Source organism: Populus euphratica, unplaced genomic scaffold, assembly GCF_000495115.2.
Source record: "Populus euphratica unplaced genomic scaffold, PopEup_1.0 scaffold5.1, whole genome shotgun sequence".
Classification (NCBI taxonomy): domain Eukaryota; kingdom Viridiplantae; phylum Streptophyta; class Magnoliopsida; order Malpighiales; family Salicaceae; genus Populus; species Populus euphratica.
Genome location: NW_011499848.1, coordinates 4,527,489 through 4,540,864, shown reverse-complemented (window position 1 = coordinate 4,540,864; position 13,376 = coordinate 4,527,489). Strand labels below are relative to the sequence as shown.

The window sequence follows — 13,376 nt, the reverse complement described above, 5'->3', positions numbered from 1 at the left end:
GAAAATAAGAAGAAAAAACTAGACCACCAGCAGACAGTTCATTTTCATTGACGCAAGTAAAATATGGAGAAAAGATTGTTATGAAAAGTATGTGCTTTGAAATCAATAAAAACATATGAATATAAAGTTTTTTGAATTTTTTTGTTGGATTGAGGTGACATGTACCAATATCAACTACTTCACAGTAAAGATACATTGGATTTGATGTTAATTAGACACAATTTAAAGTGAATTTGACAGTATATTAAGTCTAAATTAAAGTAAATTTGAATTTATTATGAATAGTTATTTTTTATTTGTTAATTTAATGAAATGAGTGAAATGTAACTTAAAATACAGTTTAAAATATTATAAAAATAAAGTTACACTGCATTTTTTTTTATACAAAATAATAAAATTCATAAATTATAAATATATAATAAAATTTTTAGAATAAATGTTTATAACTTTTATTTTTTATTACATGTATATTTTTAAAATATCTTTCTATGTAGTATTATTATATCTTTTATTTAAAAAAATACTTATCTAGGTATAGAAAAACCCTAGTTGAAGATTAGTTACAAGCTATAATGATATACTAAATAATAAATATAAGCTATTAATTACTTACTTAAAGAGAATGTACTAAATAACATACTATATGATCAATTAATTAATTAATTATTCAATCCTTAAGTTTTATTTCTAAATTACTTGGATTTTTAGGATTTTATTATGGTATTATATTATTTTAATGATATTTAAAATTATATTGACTGGATGCATTTTAAAAACTAATTAATTCAATACTAAATTTCTCATAATATTAATTTTAGAATTTAAATTCAGCAAGATGAAAAACAAAATTTTTTAGTAAAAAGATGAAATCTACAAACCTGTCAAAAAGAATTGACAAGGTGAAAAAAAATATTTGTTTTTATATTTGGTTTGTTTTAAGAAGGTTTTTAAATATTAAATTATTATATTTCTTTAAATTTGAATGCACTTATATTAAAAATAAAAAATATTTTAAAAAACATATTATACTACAATACACACACATACGCATATATATAGTATTTTATCTGCCTTTTAATCTTAATAAATGTTTTTTTAATAAGCACTCTATATTTATCAGCCGATTTAATAAGTTATTTTCACTTCCATCTCTTAATTATTAATCAACCTACCCAGTTAAAAAAATCAATTTAAATTTAAATCGACTAAAATTATGAAACATTGTTTTTGTCAATTATCTTAATTTTTAGTTAACCTAATAGAATAAGGAACTATATTGAAATTTAAATAGACTATAATCAATTTTTTTAATTGATAATTATTATAATTATCGAGTATAAAACGACAGTAATATTTTGATTTGTAGATGATAAATGTTATTTAAAACTCTAAATTAAATTAAAAAAAATTCAATTATAACAACGGAATGAACTGTGTTGCCATAAGAGAGCAATCCACGTAATTAATATTATTTCTAACAAAACAATCCATTCACTACATTATTTTTCTAAAACAACGCAATTCATTAACTATTTTATAATTATTATTTTTAAATATGTTATTTTTTTGAACGAGTTATTTATTTATTTAAATAATCGCACATTTTCTCCATTCACAGAACAGAAGACACCAGAGACAAGTCTCTCTCTCTCTCTCTCTCTCTCTCTATGACTTTCATCCCCCACTGTTTAAAAATTCCCCAGTCACACAAAGAAATAAAACACAACACAGACACTCCTCCTCATTCATATCTCCTTCAATATCCTCCACTTTTCTTCTCCTCCTCTCCTTTCCAATTTGCTATGGACTTTTCAACTACAACTCTTCTACTGAGTCTAGCCCATCACCAATGCGCCAAACTCTCTAGATTAAGATTTCATTGAATTGCACTTATTTTTTTCTTTTAATTCATGTTCCTATTCCTAAGCAATGATCCTTCTTATGCCCTTTTCAAAACTGGGGCACTGATTTTTCCATTTCTAAATGATTCTGCAGTCTTCTTCTTCTTCTTCTTCAACTTCAACTAACTTCAATTCCTATAAAATTCTACCTCTCCTCTGCCCATGTAAATCCTCCAATCAAACCAACTACCACCCAACACTCCCTTTCTCCAAAAGAAGACGTAAAAAACTAATCACCAACTTCACGCAACAAAATCTCAGAAGAAGGTTTCTAACTTTCCATGCCTGTGTCATCCCAAACGACACTCGAAATCGCAATGTAAACATTGAGCTTTCAAAGGGCACTAAGGGGTTTGTTTTGAAGCGAATTTCTAACGAATTGGAGACTGAAGAATTATCTCAAGAGCATTCCATTTCGAACTTCACTGGCTTTCAAGAGGACCCAATCGTCGGCAAGTTAAGGACACAATTAGGAGTGATACACCCAATACCGTCGCCCCCAATTAATAGAAATATTGCTGGGTTATTTGTGTTTTTCTTTTTTGTTGGCGTTGTTTTTGATAAAGCGTGGAATTCAAGAAAGAAATATAAAAGCAATGAGGAAGGAAAGCGTGGCGGGGCGTGGCCGCAAGTGCCCACCAGCTTTTCTTTGTTTTTGGAGAAGGATTTGCAGAGAAAAGAGTCTGTTGAGTGGGTTAATATGGTGTTAGGGAAGTTGTGGAAGGTTTACAGAGGTGGGATTGAGAATTGGCTCATTGGGTTGTTGCAGCCTGTTATTGATAATTTGAAGAAGCCTGATTATGTTGAGAGAGTTGAAATTAAGCAGTTCTCTTTAGGGGATGAACCATTGTCTGTTAGGAATGTTGAGAGGAGAACTTCTCGCCGTGTCAACGATTTGCAGTAAGTTAGCTAGCTATTTGAAGTCCTTGTGATCCATTTTTAAAATTTTTGCAATGAATTTTGTCGTGGAAATCCGACTGTTAATTAGTAGTAGCTTTTAATTGATTCTACTGTGCAACGGGGTACGGTAAGTGTTAAGCATTCATTATTCAGATTCATAACATAGAAAACTGATTTATGTTGTTTTTCGTGATATTTAGGTATCAAATAGGCCTCAGATATACTGGTGGTGCTCGGATGCTGCTAATGCTGTCGCTAAAATTTGGCATTATCCCCATTGTGGTGCCAGTCGGTGTTCGAGATTTTGACATTGATGGTGAACTTTGGGTCAAATTGCGGTTGATACCAACAGAGCCATGGGTGGGAGCTGTTTCATGGGCTTTTGTGTCACTCCCGAAGATCAAATTTGAACTTTCACCATTTCGTTTGTTCAATCTAATGGGTAGGCCATTGTTATTGTCTTAAAGGGCTTATTTCATCTATTTTATGTCTGAATAATACTTGCATCTGGAATCATTCAGCTATAATACACTGAATAGCTAAGAATAATTACTGAAGTTTGATGTCATTTCTTCTTGAAATCTGCCAATCTGTTGATGACGTTTACTAAATCCCATTTGCTTTAGGAGAACGCACTTGCTGATTTCTTAAAGATGAAAACTTGACATAAGTAATGGATGATTGGCAAAACTGAACATGATTTGAGATTGTGGATACACCATAGAGCTCTTTTTTTCTAGTTCCCTGTGTTCTATCTCTTATTTTAATACCTAATTAACTCGATACTGGAGATTCTAATGCAAACCTCTTCTTTTCTCATTTTCTATGCTTGCATTGGGCGACACCAGCAATTCCTGTTCTCTCAATGTAAGTGGACTTTTTCTCTCCATTCTATTTTTTAGTTTGCTTTGTATTATTTTTCGCTGTAATATTATTGCCCCTAGGCAGCCTCTGTCTTTGAAAAGTCAATTATCCCATAATTTCAAAGTTAATATGGTCAGTTGACCTTGAATGCAACCAGATGGTATATTAGGTTTTAGAAGATGCAGCATAGTACAAATGATAATCGTGCATTCTGTTAAGCAAATAATTTGGTGATTTATTACAAATGCGTTTTTCCTGGAAACAGTAAATAAGTGTGTTGAATTTTTTCACAAGCCATCCTCTGGTTGCAAGCCAATTTAACTTCCGACTTTGAAGCCTATGTTCTCTGATGTGTCTGGAAAAATGTATTTTGTTTGATAATAATACAATAACAAAATGCATCAAAGGAGAAGGACCATTATAGCTACAGCATATTTTAGGGTTTTTGCTGTCTTTCCTTTCACCAAATTTAAATGGTTCACTGCATTTCCATAGGTTTCTGAAAAAACTTCTCACTGAGGATTTGCCTCGACTGTTTGTTCGTCCTAAGAAGATTGTTTTGGATTTTCAAAAAGGAAAAGCGGTTGGCCCTGTTGCAAATGAATCAGGAGAAATGCAAGAAGGAAACAGGGATTTTGTTGGAGAACTATCAGTCACTCTTGTAGATGCTCGAAAACTTTCCTACATCTTCCTTGGTAAAAGTTCTTTCTGCTTCAGTTTTCTTGAAATCTATTATTCATTAGAATCCTTGCATGCAATTTTGAGTAGTCGAATCTTGCTCAAAATTATTATTGACTGAAAAGGATGCCTCTGCTTTAATTTGATAATTTTTTACATCTCTATTGAAGCCATCATATACGATGATGAAAATTGTGTCAAACGTGTTTCTGCCTAGTGCTTGACACCCGTTTGGATGATTTAGTAAGTACCAGTCGTTATTCTTCTGAAATAGTAAGGAAAGCAGAGGGCTGCCATGCATTTGTCTTTTAACCCATTTTCAAGTATTTCAGTGTTTTGTTTGTTCAGATTCTTTCACATTGATTTGCAATCTTAAAGATGCATCACTACATTTTGTTGATGTTATCAGTTATAAGAGTCACAAGCATAGTATTACTGCATCCCCTAGCCTTATATCTGTCATGCCCATTTGATCATTGGTGTGTGACTGTTTGGGCATCTTAATTCTCATATACATTTTCTATTCCACTTGTAGCACTCATTATTTACCTGTTGTTTGTCAGGTAAAACAGACCCATATGTTATTCTGAACCTGGGAGATCAAATTATGCGCAGTAAAAAGAATAGTCAAACTACTGTCATTGGGCCTCCTGGCGAACCAATTTGGAATCAGGTGATTCTTCATGTTCCATGTTTCATTTATTTGCAGACACGTTTGTTTACCAGAAAACATTCATTGTTGGGTGCGATGTGTACACTTATTGTTAACTTCCATGAGATAATTGTGTTTTATGACTTTGGACAGGATTTTCACATGCTTGTTACAAACCCCAGGAAACAAAAACTGAACATCCAAGTGAAAGACTCTCTTGGATTCACGGGTTTAACTATTGGTACAGGAGAGGTAAATATCTTATTCCAAACAACTTTTTTTTGGAAAAAGTACAAAGTTGTCCTTAATGTTTTCTTTGGATGTTTGTCGTACTTCAATGGTTGATCACATAGCATATAGAGATTTTTTTATTAGACATAACCTCTTCAGTGGGTTTACTTATATGCATAAGATATGCCTAGAAATTTACCTCAAGCAAGTGAGATAACATAAATTTTAATTAACAATTAGGAAGTTTGGATATCTAATCCTGCTGCAAATAAATTTATTATAGAAATCAATATTTTGATATCCAATCAAATGTATGGTTTTGTGCTTTGTAATGATATCATGTCTTTTTCCTTTACATTTAAAAGAATTGATGTTCATAGTAGATTCATAGAACCTGCCTGCTTCAGTGGTATTGGTGAAGAGAAGAAATGGAGGTGGTGGTTGTTCACAATCAGAACATATTTTTAATGGTCTTGGTATTAGTTGACGTTTCCTTGCAGTGTGGTGACATGATGATTCTGGGGGATTGAAATAATAGTGGTGCTATAGGTGGTGGCAGTGGTGACAGTGATGGCCAGAGAGTTGGCAATAACAAGTTTATGAGTTGATGGACCCAAAAAACTCGCTCTCTTTCTCTCTCTCTCTCCCCTTCCAGGATTTTTGTTACGTGAGCTTCATATTGTAATTTCCCTGCATTTATTGGGCAATTTGTGCAGGAACTGGAAATTTTGATTGTTATTTGTGGCAGTTACATTCTTTCATTTCTCTTAAATATAGCTTTCTAAATTCAACAACATGTACAGGTTGATTTGGGATCTTTGCAAGATACTGTACCAACTGACAAGATAGTGGTTCTGCAAGGAGGTTGGGGATTGTTCAGAAAATCTTCTTCTGGAGAGATTCTCCTTCGACTAACTTATAAAGCCTATGTTGAGGATGAAGATGATGATAAGAATGAGGTGGAGCATGTTGATACAGATGCTTCAGATGATGAGATGTCTGATTCTGATGAATCAAATGCTATCTATGAGCCTAGTAGAAGGGGTTCTTCAAATGAGATGGATAAAGAGTCATTTATGGATGTTCTAGCAGCTTTGATTGTGAGTGAGGAATTTCAAGGAATAGTGGCGTCAGAGACAGGAAATAACAAACTTTCAAATGATGCCTCAGGTGCAGGAACTGCAGTATCACGCTCACATAATCTTAATGCTGAATCAATGCCCTCAGATAGCAATAACAGTTCTGAAGGTTCTGCTGGTAATGTTTTTATTTTCTCTTTATCATTCGTCACCTAAACATTCAATATGTGAAAGAACCACATATCTAAGGTTGGTTTAAATTGTCATCTCACGATCAACATTTGAAAACTTGTTTTCGCAGGATCAATCTTAGTTTGGTTTGCGGTGATTACAAGTATATTAGTTCTAATTGCTGTCACTTTGGATGGTTCGAGTTTCTTCAACCCTTGATCTGAATCGGTAAAGCATACTATGAGCTTGTATGATCATGTAGTTCTGAAAACCTCTTTTCACTTTATTTCAGCTTTGAATTACAATCATAAATCTAAGGTTTCTATCGAAGTCTATAAGTTCACAAGCAAGTGCCACGACACACTAGAATTCCACAATCCAGGGCCAAGCAACACAAGTCCCCATACATTTGTGGCATGGCTTACTGTTTGTCATGATCTTTGAATTTTTATTGTTCAAAATTAGAATGCTATTTAGATGTAGTTGCAGTGCCCTTTTTTTCCCCAGATTAAAGAAAGCCCTTTAGATTAATTGGAAGTAAATGATGTAAGAACATGGTGCAGATTAATATCAATATGTTTATGTGAAATCTTCATTTTGGTACTTGCTTTTGCTTATTTACTACTTCAGCATCTTAAACTGAATTAGACTTCTAAGTTGAGATACCTCATTTTTTTGCAGGTTGGAAAACAACCCCCTTCTCGCGTATCAGGGATGATTTACGAAGTTCCCCCACCCCCCACAGTTCTTTCTCTATGTAAATTCATGGTCTTCAGCAGAGGCATATTCTGTCACGGCAAGAAAGTTTTGGCTTCTCTAATTTGAGGAATCATTAGTGTAATTTACGTGGTAGATCTATACATTGTTCATGTACGTGAAAACAATTCATTTAAAATTCTATCATAACCAATTTAATCGATGGAATGAATTGGCTTTCAATCTAGAATACTGTTAATCCAAATTTTATTCGCAACTGATAATATGAAAGAAACATAGCTCTCAACATGTTCTTTTAGAAAGAAGGAAAAAACAACACTAGATCCTGGGCTTCCTAGCTATCAGGAAGGGTTTCAACATGATAAGACACGGCCGTGCATGATCACGATTGCTCCTAAACTTTTATTGGCAAGTAATATAGTTCATCAAATTCTAGTACGTTTTTCACCTCCATTCTTCAACCTCCATGATCATGTTGTTCAAAGCTTTGGCTTCAATACCTCAGCCATGCTACTTCTGTCAGGAAGTTGTAAGAACTGCCAGTCATCATCATCATCAATGCCAGTGAAACAGCGATCCACCATATCTTTGCTGACCAACTCTAATCTTGAAGGCTCCCACTGGAGAAAAAAAAAAAGGGAAAAAAATGAGAATGAATCTGTTACTATCATTATTTTTTTTTAACAGCGATCCACCATATCTTTGCTGACCAGCTCTAATCTTGAAGGCTCCCACTGGAAAAGGAAAAAATGAGAATGAAACTGTTACTATCATTATTTTTTTAAAAAAAAATCAGGCTTTTTAATCATAATAATTGATGCTTATGTTATTGCAAGTATTAAATAAAGGACAAAGGGAAATCTGGAATTATTAAAGCACTAATTAGAGAAGTGCTAAAAGATATCATCAATTAATAAATATATATATAATTTCACTCAACATAAAAGATGGAAGAAAGAATGTCGGTTAATAAGAGTGACGGGTTTTTCTATCATCTATACCTGGGGTTTTTTGTCTTTGTCAACCATCATTGCTCTTGCTCCCTGTAGATATATGTTTAATTAACAAGGGAGATGTTAAAAGACTATATAATAACATGGGAATTATCTTGTGCTAGTGAATTTTAAAAGTATATTAAAATAATTTTTTTAATTAAAAAAATTAAAATTTCTTGAAACTCCAGTTGCATCGCTACCATAAACAGCCTCTTAATTTACACCTATTCATTAATTTTATTTTATTTTTGACGTATTTAATGCCGTATATGCATGTGAATTAATTAATCTAAGCATTCAAACAACCAGTCTGTACCTCAAGTGCATCGTTACTAACAGTTGCTCGAACGACGTTGCAGCAGATAGTGTACTCGCGAACGAGACACTGCTTCAGATTCTGCGTTCTTCCTTCTCTTATCTTAAGCAGATTAAGCAAGATTTACCCATGCCATTAATGTATAATGGTTAAGAGAGTAAAAAAAACAAAAAAAAGAAATGGTTGAGATTTCTTTACCGATCTAAGAGCAATTTTAAGGCCGATTGGGCTAACTGATTTGATGGATTTTATTGCCACGAGGATCCACTTTTCTCTTCGATTTTCAACTTCATGTTCCTACACCATGCCATGCAATTAAAGCCCGCTTTAGTTAATTAATAATAATATGGAAGCGTGCATGTTTCCTTATGAGAAAACATTATTGACAATTACCAGGGATAGCAAGACTTCCTCAACTGTTTCCTTGGAGAAACACTTGTTAATAACCTCCAATCTGGGCAACCAAAACAGATTAACTGGGGCTTGTAACACATCAAGATCAATGAAATAAGCAGAGGAGCAAGCGTTGGATATTGATATTCTTTTTTGACCTGCCGTAAGCACTATCATCTTTTATAGTTGGCTTTTGACCAAAATTATTGATAGCCTCAGAAATTGTTGCTGTATCCGATGAGCCTAGAGCTTGGAGCGCATTCTCCAATGCAAGCAAATCCTATAATATAAGCATAATTCCAGTGATTTACTTTGTTAGTCACTGGGTTTATATAGGGATGTTAAAGGAGTCTCAAAAAACACTAGGGATTGAATACGGTAGGTACTTTAGAGAGAACGAAATGTGTTGCCAGGCCGCACGCGAGCATTTCTGCTCCATCAAGCCGGGCACCGGTAAGCCCTAGATATTCCCCTGCATAATGGGATTTCACAGAAAATGCACGTATTAGCACCGGTTCTTTTGTGTGTGGGGTTATTAATTGCCACTAAACTCACTTCATAATTGTGATTAAGACCATGGCCATCACTGTGATTCGAAAAACAAATGTTACCGGTATTTCTAGCATCACCCTTCTTATCAACGGAAAAAACAGAAATGAAAGGGTGTCTGGCATAGTATTACCAAAATGCCCTGGGAGCCTGGAAAGAAAATGTGATGCACCAAGATCAGGAAAATGCCCGATTAATGTTTCCGGCATGGCAAATACCTGGATGAAGAAAAAACGAACCGAAGAACATCACAGAACTGGATCAGTGGGGGGTTTGTACCAATCATGATGCTTCTTAATCACAGTTCCATTGCAACATCAAGGATTTATTACCGCTATTCTCGGTGGCAATACTTACAGTATTGAAAATTATGCTGAAAGCAGACAAGGAACTTACAGTATTCTCGGTGACAATCCTGAACCTTCCATGCATGGACAGGCCAGCACCTCCTCCCATTACAATACCATCAACCAGTGAAATCTTCAAGGAAATTAAGAAAAAACTAGCATTGAGTGACTGAAAATCATCGCTTGAAAGAAACACATGTAAAATTTAATCCTGTCTCACCAGAGGCTTCCTGTATGTAGCAAGTATGTAGTCTAAGATGAGTTGTTTCTCGTAAAATTTCTCACCATAGCTCCAATGGCCTAAATAGTGGAAATAACATTACAGATTGTTAGAACTACAACTATTCCAGTTTGTGCATATAAAATCATAGACATTGATGCTCATGGCAGGAACTCCTGCTGCCAGTGGGTGGTAGGAGGAAATTAAGCTTCCGTGTAGCAATCGGCAGCAGGAAACTTCCTGTATCTGAGCAGCAGGAAAATATACTCCCAAACAAATGTTAATTTACCTTGAGTTACACACAAAAAATTTGAAACAATATCACCACCAGCACAAAATATATTTCCGTTTCCCTGTAAAAAAGATGAATGGTGAGATATCTCTTTATTTTATCTCGTGGCCGACCTAAACTCCATCTTTAAAAGCCCACATTTTTTGGCAGAGGGTTAATGGCACAAAACTCTGCCAGTTAACAAATCGCTGTATATATTTGTTATCCACTCAGAGATCAAGGGAATGTTGAACTTGATAATGTTAAAAGCACCGCTCCAATGTCCAAAAGCTATCGAAGTTAAGCTCATTTAGATTTGGTTTTTTAGTTTTCATGAAACCACATGCTAAAACAGCGCCCCCACACGCACCCCCCCCCCCTCCCTCTCTACCTTCAAAATTACAAGTCTAACTGCAGAGTCATTCTCAAAGGCCTTCAAGTTCTTTAGCATTTGAGAAACCTGGAAAGTAGAAGAAAGAAAAACGGAAAAAAAGTTTAACAATATATTGGTGCAAGTGGAGCAGAATGAATGAAGCACATAACAAATGCAAAGTAGTAGAAAGAAATCAATGTCTTGATAGCCTGGAGATAGGACAACCTTTCCCACCAAAATAAAAATAAATGGAAGATATAAATCCTGCTCTGCTTTCACATCATTCAAGAAGTAATCAAAAAACGTTAGATGCGTACCATTTCATAATTGAGGATATTTAGCTTCTCAGGTCTGTTCAAGATCACCTTTCTGGAAATTGAATCCCCTTCAAACAATACCTGTTTTTATATATATATATAAGAATCAACATCGCATGAATCATAATTCCAAATTAGGACCGCAGACACATCAAAATGCTTGACAGAACAAAATTACTTTGGACTGTACACGAAAAAGCTTGTCATATTTTTTATATATATTTATTCAGGAGTACGAATATGCAGATCTGCTCATCATTCTCATTTGTAAGTCTTGTAGTATCTTGAAGAGTTTCCAAACAAGGAAAAGAAAATGAAGAATAACATATATAACCAAAAATTCCTCCCCTTCTGATAATGTGTTTGGAAAAAATGGCCTAATCACAAAAAAAATACTCCATGATCGTAAACGCCATTTAATGTATGTGAGATTATGTTTCCCGCAACAGGACTTTGCTGCATAACAACCTACAGTAACTCCAACACATACAGCAAGCAAACTAGTGAAGGAAAAAAAATAACGGAGAGACAACATTACCTGATTGAGCTCCTTTCTGTAGCTGAAGAGGGGAGACATATCAAAGTCGTGTCTTTCACTGAAGAGGGGAGACATATCAAAGTCGTGTCCTTCACTTTTGCAATAGATGATCTCAATCGTTAATGGTGTAAGACCTGTTGGAGTGGGATACAATATAGGGAAGTGCTATATGTAACACAGATATTCAGATCCTTGTCTTCCTTCCCATGTGTATTTAGTCTTAAGCTTCAAAGGCACCTTAATGAAGAACATATTTAAGAGCAATGGTATGAGGTAGGTATATTAGCTAATTAATGCCTCAAGTTGGCTGATGGGTTGAACTTATCTTTTGTTCTGAAGATTCGCTACTTTGGTGTGAGACATCTCTGGAGCACTCCCCTACAAAAAATAAGCTTGTTATTTGCATTAATCATGATGAAAACGACAGGCCTTATGGGTTCGCACTGGCACTACACTCACTAGACAAGCAATTACGTGTTCAATATCCTCTGCATTAATTTCATTTGAGGATAGTTCAGGGTTTGGTGAAGGAAGGGAAGTGGGGCTGTGTGGTTAAGATTAACAAGCGCACAATTTTCAGTGCTCTATGGAACGACATTGATCTAATTCCAGACCTGTCTTTGGAGTGGGGAATTTAATGCATTCAGCTATTTGGAGATAAACATACTCGAAGTGGAGAATGCCGAAAGTGGAACTCATAATGAGCGCACCCATTTCTTCTCTTTCGGTATCTGTCTGCGACTCAAGTTCATTTACATTTCGGTTTTAGAACAACTGATTGCTGAAATGGGGTGCTTTTCGCATCTTTTATCCAGCGTCGATGCTGGAAGAAGTGGATTATCTCTCTCATCCAGTGTCAACGTCGGAAACTTGGAACTGAAAAACCCTATTTATTTATTTATTTTAGAGGTTAAATATATTAAATTAAACTAAATTTTTATAAATATTTCAAATATTCATAAGTTGAATTTATATTATTAATTTTTCATTGATTTAGAATCAATAAAATAAAAGAATTAGTAAACAAAAAAAAACAAACTAAAACATATAAAAACAAATTAAACTTTAAACAACAAAAATACTAGTCACACCAAAACGTAAAAATTGTGAATATGAACTTGAATTGAACTATTGCAGCTCTACAATTTTTACAATAACATCACCAATGTCAGCTACAAAAAGCAACAACATCTCATAGTAGTACAGCACCTCCAACAATGAACAATGTATAAACTTAAATTTATAACAATTACTTAATAATGAAACCTCAAGAGCTATCAATAATGACTTGTTTAACAATTAGCTACCATCTGATCAAACCTATCAATAATGACTCGTTACTTCTTAACATTCATGGCTAAACCAACCAACTTTGAAAGAGGAGAAAGACAATAAAATAGCTTAGTTAATTATAACTTAACAAGTTAATTTAAAATATTCATGACATAAATAAAATCTTGGGAGAAATGTCTCAAAGAGGAACAATCAAACTGAAAATAACTTGAAAATCATGGAAGTTTCATTTCATAACTTATGTTTTAGAGGATCAAATCAAATGATGAAATTGAGGGAAGATAGGTGTTAAGGATCTGAAACCAGTTAGCTGAGAATGCAGCAACAAAGGTTAGACATATAAGCTTTTCATATCTTTAACTCTCGTCGAAACCCCCCAAGAGAGTTAAAAATCGTTGTCAACTCCTCCTATCTCTTGTAACGAATAGATCGCTTTAGGTTTTAGACTTTAGAATTAAGGTTTTGATTTTTTTTAAAGGTTTGATTAATAAAAATACGGTTAACGTTCGACAAAATCAAGAAAGAATTTGTGGTTTTAGTTTGTTAACACAATGTCAAGACTAGATTCGTC

At 34.2% G+C, this 13,376-nt stretch overlaps 2 protein-coding genes across 4 annotated transcripts; one reads left to right on the top strand and one right to left on the bottom strand.

Annotated features, from left to right (window-relative positions):
* The first annotated feature begins 1,694 nt into the window (after positions 1-1,694).
* On the top strand, positions 1,695-7,419 carry NTMC2T5.2 (Calcium-dependent lipid-binding (CaLB domain) family protein). Of its 3 annotated transcripts, none has more exons than XM_011015352.1 (9): positions 1,704-2,801; positions 3,002-3,243; positions 3,650-3,668; positions 4,161-4,360; positions 4,907-5,016; positions 5,149-5,247; positions 6,030-6,483; positions 6,607-6,724; positions 7,158-7,206. In XM_011015352.1, exons 1-8 carry the CDS (start codon positions 1,984-1,986, stop codon positions 6,693-6,695), a joined length of 2,031 nt encoding a protein of 676 aa, XP_011013654.1. In that variant the 5' UTR covers positions 1,704-1,983; the 3' UTR covers positions 6,696-6,724; positions 7,158-7,206. The 3 variants fall into 3 exon arrangements, with proteins under 3 accessions (XP_011013660.1, XP_011013654.1, XP_011013648.1); XM_011015346.1 differs by having other exon boundaries at positions 1,708-2,801; positions 6,607-6,704; positions 7,158-7,419; XM_011015358.1 differs by lacking the exon at positions 6,607-6,724 and having other exon boundaries at positions 1,695-2,801; positions 7,158-7,400.
* A 99-nt stretch (positions 7,420-7,518) lies between these two features.
* Positions 7,519-11,620, bottom strand: LOC105117633 (3-hydroxyisobutyryl-CoA hydrolase 1-like). Its single transcript, XM_011015364.1, has 15 exons — positions 11,586-11,620; positions 11,513-11,549; positions 10,975-11,055; positions 10,676-10,744; positions 10,303-10,366; positions 10,014-10,093; positions 9,843-9,926; positions 9,580-9,664; positions 9,284-9,369; positions 9,056-9,177; positions 8,898-8,958; positions 8,703-8,801; positions 8,505-8,606; positions 8,195-8,236; positions 7,519-7,813 (listed from the first exon to the last, which is right to left on the bottom strand). Coding segments are annotated over exons 1-15 (1,155 nt in total). The 5' UTR covers positions 11,588-11,620; the 3' UTR covers positions 7,519-7,672.
* Positions 11,621-13,376: the final 1,756 nt, after the last annotated feature.